Consider the following 23534-nt stretch of genomic DNA (forward strand, 5'->3'; position numbering starts at 1 on the left):
CTTTTCTTCAAGTAAAGTGAGAACTCTAAAAGGCTTATACTGGGTGGCCATCTGATACACTAACTTTTCTACTAATATATTATGTTTGTAATCTGGCATCCACTCAGCGCAGCATAAGGTAAAGGTAAAGGTTTCGCCTGACCTTAAGTCCAGTCGTGACCGACTCTGGGGGTTGGTGCTCATCTCCATTTCTAAGCCAAAGAGCCGGCGTTGGCCGTAGACACCTCCAAGGTCATGTGGCTGGCATGACTGCATGGAGCGCCGTTACCTTCCTGCCTGAGCAGGACCTATTGATCTACTCACATTTGCATGTTTTCGAACTGCTAGGTTGGCAGGAGCTGGGACTAACAGCAGGCGCTCATTCCGCTCCCGGGATTTGAACCTGGGACCTTTTGGTCAGCACAGCATAAATGTTAGTATTTTGAGATACACTGCACCAGACACATGTCAATCACTGGATGTCATTATGCACTATGTAATTACAACGGCCAATGTTTCTGTATATGGAACTTCACTTCTGCAGAATAGGTCTGTTGTATAGTGATTATTTCATTATGCATGTGTTGTGCAACTTATGCTTATGTATACCACTAACCAAATGCCAATTTATAAGTACCAACTGGTATACAGCTATGAGTTAGATTGATGCTGGGACATATTAATGTAGAAATTTAGGGGAAATGCATGATATTTACTGTTTTGCATGCCATTACAAATGGCTGGGCATTGCTGGATAGTAATAGCAATATCTAGAAGTATGAAAATATTTCTAAGCATTGCTATTACTATCTACTCCAGCATCTATACTATCCAGCTATTACTAACACTGTTATCTATAAATAGTTGCAACAGCATTGTAGTGGCTTAAACTCCAGCCATCTGCCTGACATTTACCCTCTGTTAATTCTAGTGGAGCATTCCAGTATTTTGAAAGAGGTTCTATCCCTGCTGCAGCAAAGAGGCATGACTTGTCTGCAAAGTCCTTGTATCTCAGAGAAATGTCTCATGATCTCCCCTTATGGTTTTATCATGAGTGAAGAAGAGGAAGGAAGTCTGGTGACTAAGCTTGGCAGGCAGCAAGCAGATGATGGCCTGAAAGACAGGATGCCACCCTCCAGAAAAAACAGCAGAGCTTTCAGCTGAGATCAGTGAGCTAAAACCTACAAACAAGGGAGAAAATAGCAACAGTAATCCCTAGGCCATGCGCATTTTAACTAATTAATAGGTTAAATCTGCATATGACAAAAACATTCAGAGAAAGTGTATATCCTCACTGCAAGGGTTTCCAAATTATATTATTATTAATAATAATTTTATTTATATCCCACCTTTCTCGTCATGGGGACTCAAGGCGGCTAACCATCCCATACTTTGGTCATAGTTTAAAAAATACAATACAAGAATTAAAAAACAATTAAATATAGTAGAGTCTCACTTATCCAACACTCGCTTATCCAGCGTTCTGAATTATCCAATGCATTTTTGTAGTCAATGTTTTCAATACATCATGATATTTTGGTGCTAAATTTGTAAATACAGTAATTACTACAAAGCATTACTGCGTACTGAACTACTTTTTCGGTGTCTTGGTGCTTAATTTGTAAAATCATAACCTAATTTGATTTTTAATAGGCTTTTCCTTAATCTCTCCTTATTATCCAACATATTAGCTTATCCAACGTTCTGCTGGCCCATTTATGTTGGATAAGTGAGACTCTACTGTAATACAGTGTGAGTTAAGGTAAAAAATAGATTAAAATAAAATAAAATAGCCTTTAAAACTTATAATTCCCCCCTCCCCCATCTTTGAAGTGGCCATGCTAAAGTGGCCATTTTTATATAAGTATAAAATAATTATTTTAAAAATGTTTTCCCCCAATAATTAGAGGCACCTTTTTAATCGATCAAACAATTTCACCGATTAATCAATTTTTAAAAGTGAATACGTTATCACACTGGTGGGTATAACTGGAATTCTATTCCTTACTACAGATAATAAATTAAAGTACCCCAAAGAATTTAAAGTGGAACATCCATGGAAACGCAGAGGAATTTAGATGACAACACTTCATCATGGCTTGCCATATTAGTAGTGTACTTCCATCAACTTGAATTCCAAATTCCTAAAAACTCAAAAATCCAAAATGGTTGTGATTGGGTGGTTGAAGTAGTGACAACTTTCATTTCAGTATACAGACTTTGTTTCATGCACAAAATGATTAAAATATTGTACAAGATTACCTTCAGGCTATGTGTATATATGAATCATAAATAGATCTCATGTTTAGACGGAGGTCTCATCTTAAAGATATCTCAAAATCTGAAAAATCTGAAATCCAAAACACTTTTGCTCCCAAGCATTTTGTATAAAGAATATTCAATTTGTATTGAAAAAGATAGCCAAATGTGCCACATTATGGGACATCTCACCCTGAGCCTGTGTGAAACTGCAGAAAGGATGTGCTTATTATTAATAACAGGAAGAGAATGGTAGCAGGAATCTGCTGAGATCCCTTGTATTGTAGCCTAAAGACTGTGCTATTGAGGAACAGGGAATTCTGAATCAGATAAAGTTGTTCTGGGGCAAATTGTAGTGTAGTTATAGATAGGATGAGGAGGCCAACTCTGAACCAATTTATAGAAGTGAGTTATTAGAACTGTGCAAGAACTCAAAAGGTCGTATATGTAGTTTTACGAGCCCATTTAGCGTTGATACGTGTTTAGTTTTTGGTTCGTTTGGATTTCCCCCAAAAAACTGCAGCCCAAACTTGTAAAATAACCATAACATTTCAAAAACATTTTGAGCCACGTCATGGAGCAAAAGCTATCTGTTTAAAGTATGCAAAGTTCATGTTCTTGGAGTTGGCTCATCCTGTTTAGCTACATTTGAAAATTAACAATAACGCAATACAGTAGTCTCACTTATCCAACATAAACGGGCCGTCAGAATGTTGGTTAAGTAAATATGTTGGATAATAAGGAGAGATTAAGAAAAAGCCTATTAAACATCAAATAGGTTATGATTTTACAAATTAAGTACCAAAACATCGTGTTATCCAACAAATTTGACAGAAAAAGTAGTTCATTACACATTAATGCTATGTAGCAATTACTGTATTTACGAATTTAGCACCAAAATATCATGATATATTGAAAACATTGACTACAAAAATGCGTTGGATAATCCAGAACGTTGGATAAGTGAGACTCTACTGTATTAACAACTGAAACCTAGCCAATCTTCAGGAGAATCTCCCTTTTTATTCTTAACTTTAATTCTCCAAATGCTGGTCATTACATAGTACCATGTGCATATATAAACTTTATTATGGTCAATGGACCCTCCGCTGTTAAGTGGATAACATACAGGAGTTTGTAAAACATTCAAAACCGCGGAAATGTGCTAAACAGACACATACTACACAAAGTCAGGTAATACTCTGATCGAAGACTAGGCTCTTTCTCAGCCTTGCTGCTACTGCAAGGAACTTTGCCACTGTGAGGGTTACCTCGTGGAGCTTATCCTTCATAAAATATCTGACCTTCCCTTGCGGGGCATGGTCAGACAATCGGGTCAGGACTGGGAGTATGAGTTGACCTCGCTGGGCTGAGTAATAGTGGCACTGCAACAAGATGTGTTCTAATGATGCTATTTCATTTCCACCACACGTGCATAATCTTTGAGAGTAGGGGATACTAGATAGTCTGCCATTTAGCAGCTCTGATGGAAGTACATTTAGTCTGGCTTTTGTGAAGAGTCTTTAGTAATTTGATACTGTGAGACTTACAAGATAATTACATGAGTTAAATGGCTCAGTGTATGGTAAGTTCAGGGCCCTTGGGGAACATGGTGAATTTGAGCAAGCTCTGAGCTCTCCCAGGGCAATGTCCCTCATCTGTTGTTTTAGTAATTTCTGTGCCGTTTCGAAACCAAGGTGCAGCAAAAGGGACACTCATAGACCGATTGAGGTTGTTATCCTCTCAGCCCTCCTTGCCCAAAGAGGTTGAGTGGTTTCAGATGGAATAAAATGTGATAAGCCCGTTCCCAATTTGAATACAATTGTTTTCAGCTAGAGATTCATTTTCAACATCCAGGCCCTTGTGCTTATTGGACTTTCATCCGTCTCTAGTAACAAGACCGCATTAAGAATGCAGTATGGCACGTTTAGCAGGTCTCTTATAAACCTTGCTTGGACTCTGTCTAAGTTTATGTACATTTTTTCCCACCAAAGGGCTGCATCGAAGAGAGGTTTCGAAGCAATTTTGGCATTAAAAATTTTTAATGCCGAGGGGACGTGTTGTCCTCCTCTGGTGTAGTAAAATCTTAGTATGGATTTAGCTTTTTGAGTCATGGTTTCTCTGTGATCTTTCCATGATAGCGTATGGTGGAATGTGAGTCCCAGGTACTGGAAGCTTTTTACCTGCTCTAAAGGAATTTTTCCAGTAGACCATTTGTATTTTGTGTATTTGCATTCAAAAACAAGAACTTTTGATTTGTTAAAATTGATATTTAGCTCGTTTGTTTCACAATGATCTGTAAATATTTTGAGTTGATGTCGGAGCCCTGGTCTGGATCTGGACAGGATGGCTGTATCGTCTGCGTAAAGCAGAATGGGGACTCTCCTTGTGCACAAGCTGGGAAGGTGTCCTTGTGGATTCATCATGACTTCTTCTAGCTCATTTAGGAATATGTTAAACAGGGTAGGAGCTAAGATACATCCCTACCTGACCCCTCTGATCATTTGAATTGGCTTAGAAATTTGGCCCTGGGGGCCACATCTAACATGTATGTGGCTGTCTCTGTATAGTTCTTTGATGAGAAAGAGCAATCTACTATCGGTTAGGCACTTTTCTAGCTTAGACCAAAATCTGGGTCTGGAGACAGAATCAAATGCTGCTTTTAAATCCATGAAGGCCACAAAGAATTTGCCTTTCAGTATTTTATGGTATTTCTCCGCTAGATGTAAGCGAATTAAGCTCTGATCCGTAGTGTTTCTGATTCTGTGTTATAAATACATTACCACCCCTCCCAGACAAAAACAAATCACAGTTGAAAAGGTAATTTTAAATACACATTTTTAAAAAACTATCAAATCAAGGTCAACCCCTGAGTCCCCTCGGGGAGAAGGGTGGGGTAGAAATATAGGAAATAAATAAAACCTATATCGGCACAAACTTGTAAGAATTGACAAGGCAGCTACTGCCACAAGATGTGGTTTGTGTTCTGAAATGCTTTCTGAGAAAGCCAAAAGATACTATCCTCAATATCTTCTTGCAAGCTGATAAACATCTGTAACAAACGGGGAAAGGAAGTGCTATATAAATCATTTTATTTCTTTTGCAAAACATTTTGTTACCTTCACCTCATCACCCCTTGCCTGCCAGTTTTAATCAACTTAAGTGCTTGTTTTTTGAAATACTGATTGATACTGATCTTGAGGCTTGTAAAAGTACACAACTAGCACCCCCACATGGAATTACCAAATAGGACAAATGCTTTTGTATTTTCTAAAGCATTTGTTCAGAGCCTATTGAGATTCAGGGATTGGAGAGCACCAAATATTAAATCTTGTTGCAAAAGCAAGAAAAAAGGGAAAAACAAAAGTAAAAGTTATTCAACAGATGAATCACTACTTCTTTATAAAGGTAAGTAATGTGGCCATGCTGAAGCATGGCATCTTTACTCAAATCTTGCAGAAACATATTACCTTGGTGCAATATGCAATTGGTTCCAAGCACAGAGAATTAGTTTTCCCCAAAAGATGTCCCCAAATTCCTTTATGAGTGGGCAATGATGTCACTAGGGTTGGTGTCATCCAGTGAGGCAACCCCGGGTGTCACTTCCGCAGACCTCCTCCTATACCAGACCTTATCAAAATACTCTTGTGAAAATACTAGAAAATCTGACATCACTGACTAGAAAAAAAGCAGTGAAAACAACAGTGTCTACTATTTGGGGCCGGGCTGTGGCGCAGGCTGTTGAGCAGCTGCAATAAATCACTCTGACCATGAGGTCATGAGTTCGAGGCCAGCCCGTGGCGGGGTGAGCACCCGTCAATTAATTTTTTAAAAAAAATAGTCCCTGCTTGTTGCTGACCTAGCAACCCGAAAGATAGTTGCATATATCAAGTAGGAAATAAGGTACCACTTATTAAAAAAAGTGGGGAGGCAAGGTTAACTAATTTACGGCCTGGAATGAGGAAGTGCCGTCAGAGTGGATGATGAAGCAGCTGCTCCCCCCTGTGGCCAGAATCGAACATCCCCTCAGGAGAAGGTTATCTTGCCTCTGCGTCTGTCTGTCTCGGTCTCTGTTTGATGTGTTTATGGGCATTGAATGTTTGCCCTATGTGTGTATAATGTGACCTGCCCTGAGTCCCCTTCGGGGTGAGAAGGGCGAAATATAAATACTGTAAATAAATACATTTGAAGGATCACTATAATGGGGTTATCATGACAGCTCTGAAAAGAACTCATGCACATCAGAAGCTTTAAAAAGTAAATTAGCATAGAGTTTTATCCTTCTAGTATATTGATATAGTACATGTAAGCTGGGCACATGAAACATGTTTTTGTGTCTATATCTAACCACGGGGATATTTAAAAAAAATAAATTTATACTGACACATTGCACAAAAAAATTATAGGAAGTCATTTTGGTATCATCTCCTCTGATGGTGTCAGTCGATATAGTTTGCACCCCCTGGACTCTCCTAGTGACACCACTGTAATTACGAATGAGATCCTTGTCAAAATGAAGAGATTTTCAGACATATTCTGTTTTTATCTTTCCTAACTCAAACTAATCTTGGTTTTACACAAATATTTAAGCACTTGTAACATATAATTTACTCTAATATCCTGTTCTTTCTCATCATCATAATAAGAAATAAATCAGGTACATAACTGTCTGAAACTCCCCTCCTCCTCTAGACTCATTCACCTGCATGACACTATGGCTACCAGGAAAGTTGTTAAATGCATAACCAATATATCAACAGTTTGTTTACTATGTCAGAGTGCACAACTTCTCAGCTTTTAAGGTGCAAAGTGATTCTGCTCAATAATTGCATGTCTGCCTGTACAGGTACATATCCTGCAAACCACCCCCCTTTTTTTCTTACAAATTTCTCTTCAACTGCTACAAAAATGTTCAGTGAGTCATACTATATATGAAATACAGGAATTCCAAAATTCAAAAATATCCAAAACATTTCAGGTTCAAACATTTAGGATAAAAGATAGTAAAAAGTAAGTTAAGTCCAGTCGTGACTGACTCTGGGGGTTGATGCTCATCTCCATTTCTAAGCCGAAGAGCCGGCGTTGTCCGTAGACACCTCCAAGGTCAGGTGGCCAGCATGACTGCATGGAGCACCGTTATAAAGGATACTCAACCTATATAAAGCAAATCTTTGCTATCAGCACTCTGTTTTGTAGCTATACTAGATATTGACCAATAGAGGGCAATACTTTTGCACTAATGTTTTCTGATTTGGATCAAGAAGCAAACCTTAAATGCAAACGTTTTCAATCCATCCAAGATAAAATACAAGAAATGTGTGTGTATGGTGAGGGACAGTTTTCTCCAATATTGCCCACCAGATGTACAAGTGCACAAGGTAGCAAAATCCAATGGGTAGAGACAGAGTAAGAATAAGCTACCATTAAGTCCATGATCCTACTAAAGTGTTCTATCTAACAATCATGAAGGTTTCAGCATGTGCATGTGATAACAGTACACTAGGAAAAGCATTTTGATTTTGTTGGTAAACCATCCACTTCCACTTCTTCACTGTCTCCTTGTCTGAGATGACAGAGGTGATCTCAGAGGAAGTGCTGGTTACATCCAAGTTGATTATATTTTGGGAGACTGATTAAAATGATCCAAATTCAAGGTACCACAGAGATCACTTATGGTTTATCTCACTAGAGCTAGGAATCCTGTCAAAAGGTTCCTTCTGGAGAGTACAAATGAACATCACATATTCTAGTCCAGTGGTTCTCAACCTGGAGTCCCCAGATGTTTTTGGCCTTCAACTCCCAGAAATCCTATCAGCTGGTAAACTGGCTAGGACTTCTGGGAGTTGTAGGCCAAAAACATCTGGGGACCCCAGGTTGAGAACCATTATTCTAGTCTGTGTCTAGGAAAAGCAAGGTCAGATATAATTAGATCAATAACTGTAGCTACCTTCTAGTTCCATCTCAAGATCCAAATTAGAATTATGTTCTAAAGAGCCCAGTACTTTTCAACATCTTTATTAATGACTTGGATGAAGGTTTAGAGGGCATGTTTATCAAGTCTGCAGAAGACACCAAATTAGGAGGGATAGCTAATACTCCAGAGGACAGTATTAGAATTAAATTAGAGAATTGGGCCAAAACTAACAAAAATAATTTCAACAAGGACAAATGTAAGATGCTACACTTAGGCAGAAAAAAATGAAATGCAAAGATATAGAATGGGTGATGCCTGGCTCGACAACAGTACATGTGAAAAGGATTTTGGACTCTTCATGGACAATAAGTTCAACATGAGTCAAAAATGTGAAGCAGCAGATTGGAATACAACAAGAAAAATCTAGACCTAAGTACAGAACCACTAGTGCTGGCTTCCATATATGACCATGTATCATAAACAAAGGAGAGCAAGAGAGTGAAAGTAATTTGGAAGCAGCAATTAATGGTTAATTATTTACAAAACCCAGGATGCAACAAGAAACGTACCTAACTACAACTGATGGCCTACTGGTCTATCTCTCACATACACCTGGCACTGTTGCTGCCATTTTTCAATACTCATGAAGGCAATGAAATACTAAGATGACTAGAGGAATGGTGGAGAAAAAATCAGGACAAAACAAAACAACGGCAAGTTACAACATACATATGTTCTGTGACTTTAACAGCAATGTAGATGTTGTACTTGTCTGCCACACCCTAACATTAACTGTTTCAATTGGTTAAGGCAATGAAATCATCATCATCATCATCATCATCATCATCATTTCTACACAGCCCTCTCTCCCCAGAGGGACTCAGGGTGGTTAACATACATATAAACGGTAAACATTCAATGCCACAATTACTTCACTTAATATCAAAATTATAAAATGACGATAGCATACTCATTATAAAAATTCCAAATAAGAAAAAGGAATAAATTTAAACATGACACTCGGTAAAAAAATTATTGCACAGAGCGAACGTATACCTGGACCAAATTAAATGACCAAGTTGCAGAAAATGTTCAGAATTTGTTGTAGTTTCACTTAGACCATACCTGCTATGGAGTGACACTTATGTTAATGAATTTTCAACAACCTACCGTGTTTCCCCGAAAATAAGACCTCCCCAAAGAATAAGACCTAGTAGGGGTTTGGGGAGATTGCCAAATATAAGGCAAATATAAGACCTAGCAACTAAGGCTGCAGCAGAGTTCCATTGGGAAGCATGGCTGCAGGGCTAAAGCAGCACTCATACACACACCGGAGGGAGGGAGGGAGGGAAAGTGCTTGCTTTCTGTGCCTCCCTCCCTGCCTTGCCTTGCCTTGCCTGTCCCCCAGCTGCGGCTTGAAAAACCTTCCGTGGCTGCTGCTGCGCTGCCGTTTCTTCCTTCGGAGACAAGGCCATGCTGGCCATGCTCCCTTGCTTCCCAGAGGCTTCTGATTGGCTCCTGGAGCCAGGGCAAGGGAGGGTGGGAGGGAAGGAAGAAGGCTTTCGTCCTGCTGCTTCTGCTCCTTAAAGGTACAGGACGCATTGGGATTCTCCTCTCATCCTTATTCCTATCCTATGCCATGAAACTGATTATTTTATACTATTATTCTATTGCCATCTTATTATCATCATATTCTGTTACTATTATTATATCCCATTATTATATTATCCTAATAATATATTTTAAATCATTATATTATATTTTTCTATTATTATTATTATATCATTTTATTATTATTCTATTATTATTCTATTATATTTTCATATTATTATATTATTATTCTGTTATTATTAAATTCCATTTTATATTACCCTATTAATATATTTTATATCATTATATTCTATACTACTATTCTATTATATTATCATATTATTATTTTATTATTATTAGCATATTCTGTTGTTATTATTATTATATTCCATTTTATATTATCCTATTAATATATTTTATATCATTCTATTCCATTCTATTATTCTATTATATTATCCTATTATTATTATATTATTATGCTATTCTGTTATTATATCCCATTATTATATTATCCTATTAATACCATATTATTATCATTTTGTTATTATTATATCCTATATTATATTACTATATTATATTATCTCATTAATATATTGTATATCATTATATTATTATTATATTATCATATTATTATTATAGTATATTATATTATTCATCATTCATGACTACATTGAAACTAGAATAGAGAGAAATCAGCGTGGAAACCTTGTGAAACCTAAATTGCAAGAGGTACCATAGATTGTTGTACATGTAAATAATGGTAGTAACAAGAAATTCTTGATAGGATTCATAGTTTGTCTGGTTATGCTGGTTTGTGATGACAACTACTTTACAGTATATAATAAATGTTCATTTTGTTGTTCAACAATAAATGTGAGCTCTTCTTCATGGAAAAATAAGACATCCCCTGAAAATAAGACCTAGTGCATCTTTGGGAGCAAAAATTAATATAAGACCCTGTCTTATTTTCGGGGAAACAGGGTAGTTATAATATCCCTCTAGAACAGCTAGCTAGATTGAAATTAGTGGGAACACATTTAAGTAGGTCTAATCTTATCTTCCTGAACTTCACCAGACGGTGATGCTTGTCAGAACCCTGGCTGCTGGGCACCAAAAACCATACACGGAGGCCAATCTCTATCTAATATCTTTATTAAGGAAATATATAAAAGCAATAAAAACAAGTGAAGAATATAGTTCAGAAGCAGATCTTTCAAATGAGGTCAAATATAATCCAAAAATGTATTGTCCAATAATTGATATTAGAGTTCAAAGTTTTAATCCACTTGACCGAAACACACACTTTGCCAAGCAATAGTGTGGGGAAATGTCAGAGTCTTAGAGTCCAATGAAACTTGATAACAAGGCTGGAAATAAACTTGATTCTTGGCTAGGTCCGTGACCAGGAACAGGGCAAAACATGAAGCGTGGAGCGTCCGTGGAACAGGGCAAAACATGAAACATGAAGCGTCCGTGGTTACACAGCAAGGCCAGGCAAAGGCTTGGAAGCTTGATCCGGGAAGCAAGGAACTGGGGTTACGAAGTCCACACACGATCTCTCTCCTGAAGCTGATCAATTGACTCCGCAAAGAATCTCCCGTGTCAACCACCTATATTGGGTCTCGTTTCCCGCCAACAAATCTCTTTCCCTAGAGAACAAGAAACGAAACCCAACTCTGTCCAGATGCAAGAATCCTTAGATTTTCCCAAGGGAAGCAGGCCTAATCAGTCTGTTGTTTGGCTGCAATCCGCAAACTCCTCCGCTGGGCTTCTCTGACTCCTCTGTCTTTAGAATAAAATTCTTTCCTGGGAAACGGAGGGGAGTTCTGCCCAAGGCCTGTTTTACTGAATTCTTGAGGGCAAACATCAATATCCGACAGGTGAAGAGACTCCAGCTCTTGTTGAACCGGCGAAAACCCCATGTTTTCGTCTTCATCTGTCACAATAGTACTAGGAACAGGACTACAGGGCCCATGAGGCATCACAATGCTGGAGATGACTGATTGTTCCTCTGACCATTATTCTATGAGTGCTTCAGAGCAATATTTAATTGCCTCTACTTTTGTAATATCTACATCAATCTGCTGAAAGGATCATTGAGTATTTGGTTCATTATTATATGAATGGTGTCCAGCTTAACATTTTGTTTTGTTGTTAAACTAACCCAATTTGATTCAGATCTAACAAAATAGAGATCTTGTTGGAGAGCAGAATATCTGATCTAGCATTAAGAATATAGCTTATTCAGGATATGTTGCATTCCTCCATATTTTGGCATGGACTGAAGCCTTTGTCATCAGTAAGTGCATGGAGAACAATACTAAAGGATACTGTCACTGAAAGCAAATGAAATCTGATCAATAATTTAATTGTAACAAATTGGGTGTTAGTGGTATCCAAGGATTACAAAAGTGTAAGAGTATACCTGTCCTTCACGATTCATTCACATATAGGCTAAATTCATACCGTATCACTAAAGTTGGCCACTTTTACTGTTGCATCATGTCAAAACTGTCTGCTTAGTCTTAGAACCAAGCATACCTAATCAAAGGCTTCTGTTATTGCCCAATACAAATAATCTCTTATTAATATGATCTGCACATACAGCTGAATGTGCTTTGTTACTTGTAAATACCAGGAAATCTAGCTAATACTGATACAGTAGTCTCACTTATCCAAGCTAAATGGGCCGGCAGAAGCTTGGATAAACGAATATCTTGGATAATAAGGAGGGATTAAGGAAAAGCCTATCAAACATCAAATTAAGTTATGATTTTACAAATTAAGCACCAAAACATCATGTTTTACAACAAATTTGACAGAAAAAGCAGTTCAATGCACAGTAATGTTAAGTTGTAATTACTGTATTTACAAATTTAGCACCAAAATATCACGATATATTGAAAACATTAACTACAAAAATGGCTTGGATAATCCAGAAACTTGGATAAGCGAGGCTTGGATAAGTGAGACTCTACTGTACTAGAAAAACAGGATTCTCTGGCTCCTGTCCTAAAATTGCAGCGAGTTACTATTAGAACAAAGTATTCATTTTTTCTTGAGTTTCCTTCTTCCAAAATCTGTTGATGAGTAAGACAACCAATGATCTGTCAAAGGAAGAATGGAAGGATCAACTGTCTGACAACTGTATATTCCTGCATGCGTGCACATCTATCCTTGAGCATATACCTTTTGAGTCTTTTTTTCTTCGTGTTGCGACTTGAGAAACCACAAGGCGTGAGAGAATTGGCCGTCTGCAAGAACATTGCCCAGGGAACGCCCGGAAGTTTTGATGTTTTACCATCTTTGTGGGAGGCTTATCTCATGTTCCCACATGGGGAGCTGGAGCTGACAGAGGGAGCTCATCCGCGCTCTCCCTGAATTCAAACCAGCAATCTTCAGGTCAGCAACCTAAACTTCAGGTCAGCAGACCTACCGGCAGAAGGGTTTAACCCATTGCACAATCTATTTTTAAACATAGGCAATCATATATTTTTTAAATGATCTAGGGAAACTGGACCTCAAAATATTGTTCTACTGGAAGGTTCTCCAATCTTGCTCTGAAACCTACTCTATACACAGAGGTTCTGGTTCTCCTACAGTGTTACTTAATCCCACACAAATTCATACATAAAGTCATTTGCATCCACATAAGCTTACTTATACACATTCCACTCTTTGTAAAACCTCCACTCTAGCTCACTCATTCAGACCACCATATTATATTAAATGCATTAAAAGGTAGTCCTATGACAAGTATGACCTTTACACTATACTGTATATTTTTTTCCACAGTTAGAACTTTTATATAAATCACTACTACAATAATTCATTCCAACTGCAATGAACAAACTTATCCTAAGTATTTATTATAAGGAATGGAGATAATCAACATGTTCATTCTGTACTTTCCAATTTAAAATGAGCTGTGAAGGCGATTAAGACAAACTACATGCAGAAGGGGGATTTCCACAGACGCACAAAGTTACAACATTTTCTTTAAAAATACTTTATGTCCATTATTGAAATAACTTACTAAAAATGTAAAAAAACAAATGTGTTTATTTCCTTGCAGTACTTACAGGATAAAAATGAGTGATTTTAAAAGGTCAGATCAGAAAATCACACTTGCAGATACAAGGAAATATTTCATCAGATGACATATGAGACAGATAAATGTACAAAACAACAGACTATGCACCAAAATTTTATTAGAGATTGGTTCCTTTACATAACCAATCAATGAGCTAGTTGCATTATGACATTTCCTGTCTTTAAAGAAAGGTTTCTATTTTGGTACATGGAAGTTATCGCATAGAGAAGAAGGCCAAATCTTTCACTGCTCTGGGAATACAAGGCAGGCACCTCTGAAAGAGCAGCAGAGGGCAAGAAGGTAAGATGTGGTCAGTTGTCAATCTTCATAACTCGTACTAAATAACTCTCTTTAAATCTATATTATTTTAACAGGTGCTAATAAAAATTAGCACCTTCACTCTTAAGAACTTTTCAAACTCATACTTCACTATTCTAAATTAAGCCTGATGAACTGTGCATAACTGCACATTTTTTTTATCCAACAAGGACAGAATGAGGAATAATCAAATTATTAATCTAAATACCATTTTATAGGAAATTGTGCTGAACCGCTTCCGGCTGGCTGATATAATCCATAGCTATAAATACAATGTAATTTGATGTTTAATAGGCTTTTCCTTAATCCCTCCTTATTATCCAACATATTTGCTTATCCAACGTTCTGCTGGCCCGTTTATGTTGGATAAGTGAGACTCTACTGTAATCCCTTTATGGAACAAGTTTCAAGGTTTTTTGGGAATCAGCTTGTATTTTTTTTTTCGTGTCAGGAGCAACCAGAGTTGCTTCTGGAGTGAGAGAATTGGCCCTCTGCAAAGACGTTGCCCAGGGGACGCCTGGATGTTTTGATGTTTTACCATCCTTGTGGGAGGCTTCTCTCATGTCCCCGCATGGAGCTGGAGCTGATAGAGGGAGCTCATCCGTGCTCTCCCCGGGTGGGATTCGAACCTGGCAGCCTTCAGGTCAGCAACCCAACCTTCAAGTCACAAGGCTTTTATCCCCTAGGACACCAGAGGCTCCTAGCTTGTATATTATGGTATTCTGTCATAATGCTTACCATTAAAAGTACTTGCACCAGCTGAAGTTGAAAATATTAAAAGTTAATGCTATGGCCCTTTTCATGTTATCTTAAAGGTTAGAGATAAGTAATAAACTAAACTAAGAGAGCTTGGATGTGTGTGAAGAGCAACATTAAACATTGTTCGTTGGGCCATGAGCTTAGATTTCTCTTGACAAAATGTATAGTAATCTTTTCTGTACCAATTCAAAGGATTCGAATTTGCAGTTATGTTTTCTATGTTTTCTTCCTTCTATTGTGATCTTCAGATAACGGGTTTTGTATACCTCTTAATATTTCCTTCCTGGCCACATACATTTTGATCACTTAGATTGAAAAGGTATTGCTGTGGAGAGCTTTGTCCTTCCATCCCTGAAACATGAATGAGACTTTTTTTTTTTTTTTGCTTAATCCTAACCGCAGGTTCAATCAACTGCTTGATAAGAGTAAAAAGTGGGGTTTCCTGGTAGCATTACACTCTTGAGCGCCTTTCACAAAACCAACCGTACTAAAATTACAAGTAGCAATGTTTTACCCAAAAAGGTGGAATCACACATCACTGCATCTAACGGGAGTGCGGGCCTCTCAATATTGTTGGACTGCTGTCCCATGGGTCCTTTCCAGCACAGTCAATTGTGCAAGTTCATATGAGCTGGAATCTAGCAATACTTGGAGGATCATCACACTAACTTATCCCAAGTAAACTGATTTTCATCTGGAACTTAGCTGTGGTACTGATCAGCTATGTGATGTGCATTTCAAAAGTAGTGAGCTTACAAAATGCTAACTCTGTGTGTGTGTGTGTGTGTGTGTGTGTGTGTGCGTGCGTGCGCGCCTTCAAACTGTCTGTTGACTTATGGTAAGCCCATGACTTTTATAGGGTTTTCTCAGCCAACAAATACTCACATGTAATGGGCAGGGCCAGAGGCAAAAGGATAAAACCCAAAGAACTGGCATGTTTTAGCCTGAAGGTCTTAACTACCAGTAACTAACCCATGGGAATAGCATTTTAAGAATTTAGAATTCTCAAATTCCATACAAGTGTGGGAAATAGTAGAAAACTTTGTCCAGACTGGGTTCCAGCAAATTTGGATTTCCCCCCAGTATTTGATGGTCCATGTGCTAGATTAAAGGACTGATAAAGGACAGCTGGTAGTGCCAAGTTGAATGTAATACAATGGCATTGTCCATATGTTTACTCATAAAATCAATCATGTGTTTTTAGTGAGGCTCATTCACTAATAAATATGTTCAGGACTACAGCTTTGGCTATTGTCCCCTTTTCTAGAACACCAAGAACACTTACTTCCAATCACATGGTAGGAAAGGTATTCCTATGAACTGCCAGAACATGGATCAGATTCGTAAAATATGTCTACATAGCAATTCTAATGTTAAAAACTTTTCTGAAGGTTTCAGTAGAGACAGTTCCCAAGTTACGAACAAGATAGGTTCTGTAGGTTTATTCTTAAGTTTAATTTGTATGTAAGTTAGAACACATACATTTTTAACTGTAACTCCAGTTTAACTGTGTATGTGTGTGTGTGTGTGTGTGTGTGTGTGTATGTATGTATGTATGTGTGTGTGTGTGTGTGTATATATATATATATATATGTGTGTGTGTGTGTGTGCTTTAGATGGCATAAGGAAGAGCTAACACCCTTGTGGTGTTTGTTTTGCTGTCTGTGCCCCTTTCTGAACATTTCATCTCATTTTCAGTCCCTGTGAAAATTGGATTTTGAAAATTTTGGCTTGTTGTGGAAGCAAAGATAAAGCTTCAATGGAGACACCTTTCCCCCATGATAACTTTTTCAGGAATGACTTTCTTTTCTAAGAGATGGATTTATCTCACTTCCTGTTGTCTCATTCCCGTTCTTAACTATGAGCCATTTCTTAGTCAGATGTTTGTAAGTCGGGGACTACCTGTACTCCGATGTGTTTAGATTAATTTGTTTAAATATGTTACTCTGTATCCAATAGCACAATAAAATAACAGCAAAAGCAAATGATCTACAGGTCAAAACTGGCTGAAGAAGGTTAACCGAGTAATTCACTAATTGCTCATAAGTAATTCAGTACATAGTCACGAGTTAACTTATATTCTAGATTTCATGTTCAAGTTGATTAGCCAACCCTATCCTTTCAGATCCTGCCAAAAGTGTACTAAAGTCAGAACAAAACAGGTGCTCCAGTATAACACCTGGGCTTTATGGCAGGCACTTGTGGTGGCCTGAGCCAACGTGACTCCAACAGAACACAGCTATGTATTGCAAAGCTAAATCCTACTATAGCAGATGTAGAAATTCTCACTTGCCTGGCACCTGTGGCAAATGAAACGAGAAGCTATTGTGAAGGAAAGAAACTGCTGGAATTGATGTGTAGACTGCAGAGGTAGAGAAAAGTCTGTGAGTTAGTAACAGGGGTAAATATTTGTAAGGCTGTATTACAGCAGGGTTCTGCAAAATATCTGGTGTTTAGACTCTGGTATCACAACTAACTGCAGCCTTTTAAAACTGGGTAGTAGATGGGGTGGATGAGTTATCTCTATTCTGTACTATCAAATTGTTTCTGTCCTTGTCTGTCCTTTATAGTATAGTCTCATACTGTGCTGTTCCTTATTGGCACTTTCTGGAATCATTCTATCAACCAATTTTGGCACTAACAGTGACAAATTGAAACAGCAACAGTTCACAATAAGGCAAGGTTTGTCAAAATTTAGAAAGTGCCAAAGCTAGTGGTGCCCACCCCTTCTGCAGATTTTAGAAAGGCAGCTGAAAGAAACAGCAACTCCAAAAATAAAGTGAGAACATGCGTCTTCTCCTTGCCACAGTTTTTTTTCCAACCACAAAACCCAAGGTGGGCGGAGAAGTGGGAAGGGAGGTGCAAAGCAACAAACACTGGCAGCCTAGCCAAGAAAGTGAAAGAACCTTTCAGCAGGTGAGAAGGTGTGAAGAGACAAGCTTCCTCTTTCAAAATATCTGTTGCCAAAAGACCTTGGGGGGGCTTATGTCTCTCCACTTTCATTTTGTATTTCAGGCAAACAATTATAGCAGGGGGAAAATAAGTTGAATTTTTGCCATAAATGACATGGACTAAACATGCTGCTTGGAATTTGCCACTTATTAAGAACAAAATTAGGTTTACATCAGTGTCTCTCAATCTATCAATCTGCTGGAAATTCAAGAAGACTTTTTGTAGTGGATAAGACTACACATAAATATTCTAATTCAACAATTAACACAAATCCCTTGTGGTAGCAACATATTACTCTAAATACTAATATATAAGTACAGAAAGTTTAGTCAAAACCCACCCCCAAAACCTGGATTGACTTATTCACAGATCAATATACCTCTTTTAAATAAAATGAACCACCCCTTTCACAGAGTAGAATGGATAACATAAAACAGGGACAACATAAAGGAAGCATTGGCCACTTCTCTTTTCTCTGCCATGACACCACTTTTGGACTTCTTAAATGCCTGGACCTTTAATGGTTGTGGTAGCCAGGCCACACTGCTACTTTCCCCTCCCCATGGAATGGCCCTCGATTTATTCACAGGTCCCATCAAAAGCCATAATTTTGGCTCCGAAACATGCCCTTGACTTATACAGTAGTATATGTTGTGGATCATTTGTAGAAATCCTCAGCATTTGAAGGCTAGAGAAAAATAAATTAGGGTAATCTATTTTAACTTTTGGAAAATTGCTGCGCCTGGGATTCTTGCAAAGAATGTCAAAACGTGGTTGATTCAAGTCCTGCCACTAAACGGGTTATGCCTGAATACTTAAAAGAAATCATGTGATATATGCTTGCTTTGAAACTTCAACAGTCACTCAAATTCTGTAGTAAAAAGGAGATTAAAGCCAGTCCGTGCCTGCCCAATAATATAATTGTTATGAGGTTATTTATACAATGTACTTGCATGTTTCGGTTCCAATGTCCATGAGATAAAACAAAAAAGTTACTTGCAAAAGACAACTAAAAACTGTTCTCTACATATTTATTTTTATTGGACACTGGACTCTATGAACCCAATTAAGAGGTTTATTGCACTCATTTTCATATTGCTATTGTTGTTATTTCAAAACATTGCAAACAAAACATCACATTAATACAGAATAATATAGTTTGATGAACCTGATTTTGTTCTACATTTTCCAGTTAAACTCTCTCCTTGTAAAAGAATTACATAGGGAAATGGAAAAAAATGCTGTTTATTCTTTAAATTTTAAATGCTGATAAACAAAATGGAGTTACAGTAGAGTCTCGCTTATCCACCCTTCACTTATCCAACGTTCTGTATTATTCAATGCAGTCTGCCTGTCAATGTTTTTGTAGTCAATGTTTTCAATACATTGCAATGTTTTGGTGCTAAATTTGTAAATAAAGCAATTAATACATAAGGTTACCATGTATTGAACTGCTTTTTCTATCAATTTGTTGAAAAACATGATGTTTTGTTGCTTAATTTGTAAAATCATAATGTTATTTGAAGTTTAATACATTTTCCTTAATCCCTCCTTATTATCCAACATTTTCGCTTATCCAACATTCTGCTGGCCCGTTTATGTTGGATAAGCGAGACTCTACTATATAAACTTCTATATAAACACTGGTTCCTCTCACAGTAAGCCTTTTGAACTATATTGACTGCGATACAACATTTTTGTGAAACTATACTCCACTTTATAATCTGTACTTCCTGTCCACTATGTGTCATTAATATTGTATAGCAATTCAGGAAGTTTCTAAATAGTACATATAGATCTGATGATCGATGATGGATGTAGAAATTAATGTATCATTATTTTTCTCATCCCAGGTGTCATGTTATTAAGTTATGAGTAACTATACTCAAAGTACTATGTCTGGATATGGCTACCCTGAAGAGTACAGAATTTCATCCCTGGTTTTTTACAGCTTTATCTTCATTACTGGCTTACTTGTCAACATCACAGCACTTTGGGTCTTCAGCTGTTCCACCAAGAAGAGGACAACTATAACTATCTACATGATGAATGTTGCACTGCTTGACTTATTCTTTATATGTACTTTGCCTTTTCGGATGCATTACTATGTGACACGCACTTGGTTCTTTGGAGATGTCTTATGCCAAGTTCTGAGCACTTTCACGGTCTTCTACCCCAGCATTGCCCTATGGTTGCTTGCTTTTATAAGCATCGACAGATACATGGCTGTTGTTCAGCCCAAACATGCCAAGAAACTCAAGAACACAACCAAAGCTTTGATAGCTTGTGCAGGTCTCTGGATAATGACTCTTGTGACAACCTCTCCACTGTTGTTCTTATCTTCTGATCCAGATAAAACTACAAACTTCACCACCTGCGTTAAGATGATGGATATCATCTACCTAAAGGAAGTTAGTGTGTTAAATTTTTCTCGGCTGGTGTTTTTTTTCTTAATCCCGCTCTTCATCATGATTGGCTGTTACTTAGTTGTCATTTACAGTCTCATACATGGAAGAACTTCCAAGTTAAAGCCAAAGGCTAAAGAGAGATCCATTAGAATTATTGTGACACTGATCATCCAAGTGCTTGTATGCTTTGTGCCTTTCCACATTTGTTTTGCATTTCTGATGCTCCAAGATGGACATGTGAGCTACAATCCGTGGGGCGCATTTACTACATTCCTTATGAATCTCAGCACATGCCTTGATGTCATTCTGTACTACCTGGTTTCTAAACAATTTCAGGCCCGGGTAATCAGTGTCATGCTTTATCGCAATTACCTTCGAAGCGTACGGAGGAAAAGTATGCGATCTGGTAGCATGATGTCATTAAGCAACATCAACAGTGAGATGATATAAAAAGAATAAAACTATGCTATCTTACTTAAACAAAATATGGCAGAGCTTAGAATAAATCAAAATTAATTGCAGCATTTTGGCAAAGAAATGATTTTATTAATCCTATCTCAAAACTGATTTCCCCCAATAACGAGGCAAACTGCTTTTATATGAAATGCATCAAGATTTCCAATATTTATTAAATTCCACTTTGTATTCATTATTTACTTATTATTTTCTTCTCTTTCCTGCTTTGCTATTAACCTTTTATTATGTTACTTTCTAGAAACTGCACAATTTAATACAGTAGAATTGGTATGAGACACAGATAAAAACTATATTATTAGGATGTTCAAAACACTGCCAACAAATTGACACATGTAGGAAACTTTGTTTCTAAATCAAACAATTCATTTGCAATAAATATTTAAGCAACCACAGCTACTAAATTACAGTCCATTATTTCTAGCGTGCAAATACCTCCTCATAAGCAAACAAGCCTGAGATGCCTCCTAAAGCCAATGAAGGGCAAAGAAACCTGAGCAAAATGTGTTTTCTCTCTCTACACATGTTTTAGTGAAACAGTGGGCAAAAGTATAGTGCAAAAATGAGGGAAGAAAATGGAGATGTGGAGACATGATTGCCATGAGTCCCATTTAGATGAGATGACATTGGCAAAAACTGCATTCCACATTTCCAAAATTTTATCCAGATTTGTCAGTAGTCATTATTCCTATTGGCTGTTGCTTGAATGTGATAAAACACACCTTCAGGTTGTGATCCCAGATAATCAGGGGCTGCACAACAGAAGATGCAACAGCACAACATACACAGAAAAACAGATTTTAGCATTATGAAGACTATACTAAAGGCAAACGAAACATTCATTTATAAATTACATGGGGCAGGAACATATTTGTAATGTCTAGGTCATGATTTCAGTATTCTTTGTGTTTTAAGGCACAAATTAACAGTAAATGCATTTAGCAGTAATTTTGGACACTCATCTTGAGTGTGCATATGATCAATTATTATGGCCCTTAACAATCAACTGTACCTGACTGGATCAGGATAAGAAAATACTGGGCTAATATGTGGCAGCAGAAATAACTAAGCATTGCTAAAATGTTTTTAAAACTAAATCACTTGAAACAGAAAAAAATCAGCAAGCTCCTTACAGCTACTTACAATCCTGAAGGCAAGCTATTGATTGTGAGACCAAAAGAATACTCCACAGCTTCTACCAGGAGTAGGTCAAACAACACTGACAGCATCCAGGAGCCCAGCAAAAATGACTGGAAAATAGAAAGCATGAGAGATCAGTATCAGAAAGTGTACATCTTTCTTAACAAAACTGGGATATTGCTTTTCATACTTCTCACTTTTAGACAAAGAGTGTGATGAAAGAGGCTTAATGGAGACCACAAGCATCCTAATTTAGAAATACATTAGTCTTTCCAGATCACTAATTAACATGTCCAAATTTCTGACCTGACAAAATTAGGACATCCGGCAATAGTAGCTGGGTGACATTATTAGACTAGCACAAATTATATCTTAGAAAAACAAGCAATAGATAAAACACAAAATCTGAAAAGAATGGAGAAACTATGGACATAATCTAAATGAATTAGGGACTACAGGCCACACAAATTACTGAAAGCTTTGAGGAATGCCCAGATACACCACATGAAGTGCACAAGTTGAGTGCAGCCCTGTCAATGAAACAATAGTAGACTTTCTGTAGCATTAATTGTACCTGGTTTGAGTTAACCTAGTACAAGCAACAACAGTGGAAAAATACTTTTCTATCTATAGATCTCTATTCTACATGGCATAGTGTTTTGAGTGCTGGACTATGAGATTAGAAATCAAGGTTCAAATCCCTGCTCAGCCATGAAAATCCTCTGGATAACCTGGGTAAGTCACACACTCTCCGTTTCAGAGAAAGGCAATGGTAAACATTTTCTGAACAAATTTGCTATTATTATTATTATTATTATTATTATTATTATTATTATTTATACCCCACTTTTTCTCTTTATAAACTATACTCAAAGCAGGTACCCCATAATGCCCCATAATAGGATCGCCTTATGATCACCATAAGTCAGAAATGACTTGAAGGTACACAATAACAAGAAACAATGTAATGACAGAGTGAAAATCACTCCATCCCAAGAGAAAGGCGGAATATAAATAACATAAAATAAATAAAAGTTCTCACCTTTGCTCTCTGATTACTAACTATCTGACACGTAAAGGTGACTTTCAGGTTTAATAATATCTAAGTACCTAGTTACTCAGACCTTCCTCAGATAGCCTCTTACCCCGTTAGAACTTCCTGTTTAGTGAAGGCAACAACACAATGAAAACTGCATTTTTTCAGCATTGTTTTTGATATACTGTAATTGTAATTCCATTCAGTCTATAGCCAATATATGCTGGCATTAACATAAATACTCTTCTAAAACTAAATGGAGTAGACTAGTGAAATCTATCCCATGTGGTAACATTTATCTGCATTTTTTTTTAAAAGCAAGGAGCAAATAAACAACATGATCTAGAATAGTTAACACCTCTAATACGAAATAGTTAAGCAGCACCAATATCAAAAGTATGAAGTCACAGAAGATGGAAAACAGGTTTAAGAACAGAACTTTTTCATGTATTGCATGTGAAACATGAGAGGAAACAGAACTTTCCCTTACTGAAAATTTCCTGCTTCCATATCGCCTTTCAAATATTCTAAAGTTGTAGATGAGCAAACTGCTGCAGAATGTGTCTTTGAGATCAAGACATACAGTTCGCCCACATAAAAGCCTCCAAACCT

At 37.3% G+C, this 23534-nt stretch overlaps 2 protein-coding genes across 3 annotated transcripts in view; one reads left to right on the forward strand and one right to left on the reverse strand.

The window, feature by feature from the left end:
* ubac2 (UBA domain containing 2) overlaps window positions 1-23534 on the reverse strand; it is a 114195-nt gene that overhangs the window by 77927 nt on the left and 12734 nt on the right. For both annotated transcript variants that reach the window (XM_062975481.1, XM_062975482.1), the window contains exons 3-4: window positions 23413-23532; window positions 21890-21996 (exon numbers count right to left, since the gene is read on the reverse strand). In XM_062975481.1, the coding sequence (XP_062831551.1) occupies window positions 21890-21996; window positions 23413-23532 (227 nt within the window). The remainder of the gene's footprint in view (window positions 1-21889; window positions 21997-23412; window positions 23533-23534) is intronic.
* On the forward strand, window positions 13931-21141 carry gpr18 (G protein-coupled receptor 18). Its single transcript, XM_008106957.3, has 2 exons — window positions 13931-14135; window positions 19718-21141. Exon 2 carries the CDS (start codon window positions 19736-19738, stop codon window positions 20720-20722), a length of 987 nt encoding a protein of 328 aa, XP_008105164.1. The 5' UTR covers window positions 13931-14135; window positions 19718-19735; the 3' UTR covers window positions 20723-21141.

This window comes from Anolis carolinensis, chromosome 3 (genome assembly GCF_035594765.1).
Source record: "Anolis carolinensis isolate JA03-04 chromosome 3, rAnoCar3.1.pri, whole genome shotgun sequence".
NCBI lineage: Eukaryota > Metazoa > Chordata > Lepidosauria > Squamata > Dactyloidae > Anolis > Anolis carolinensis.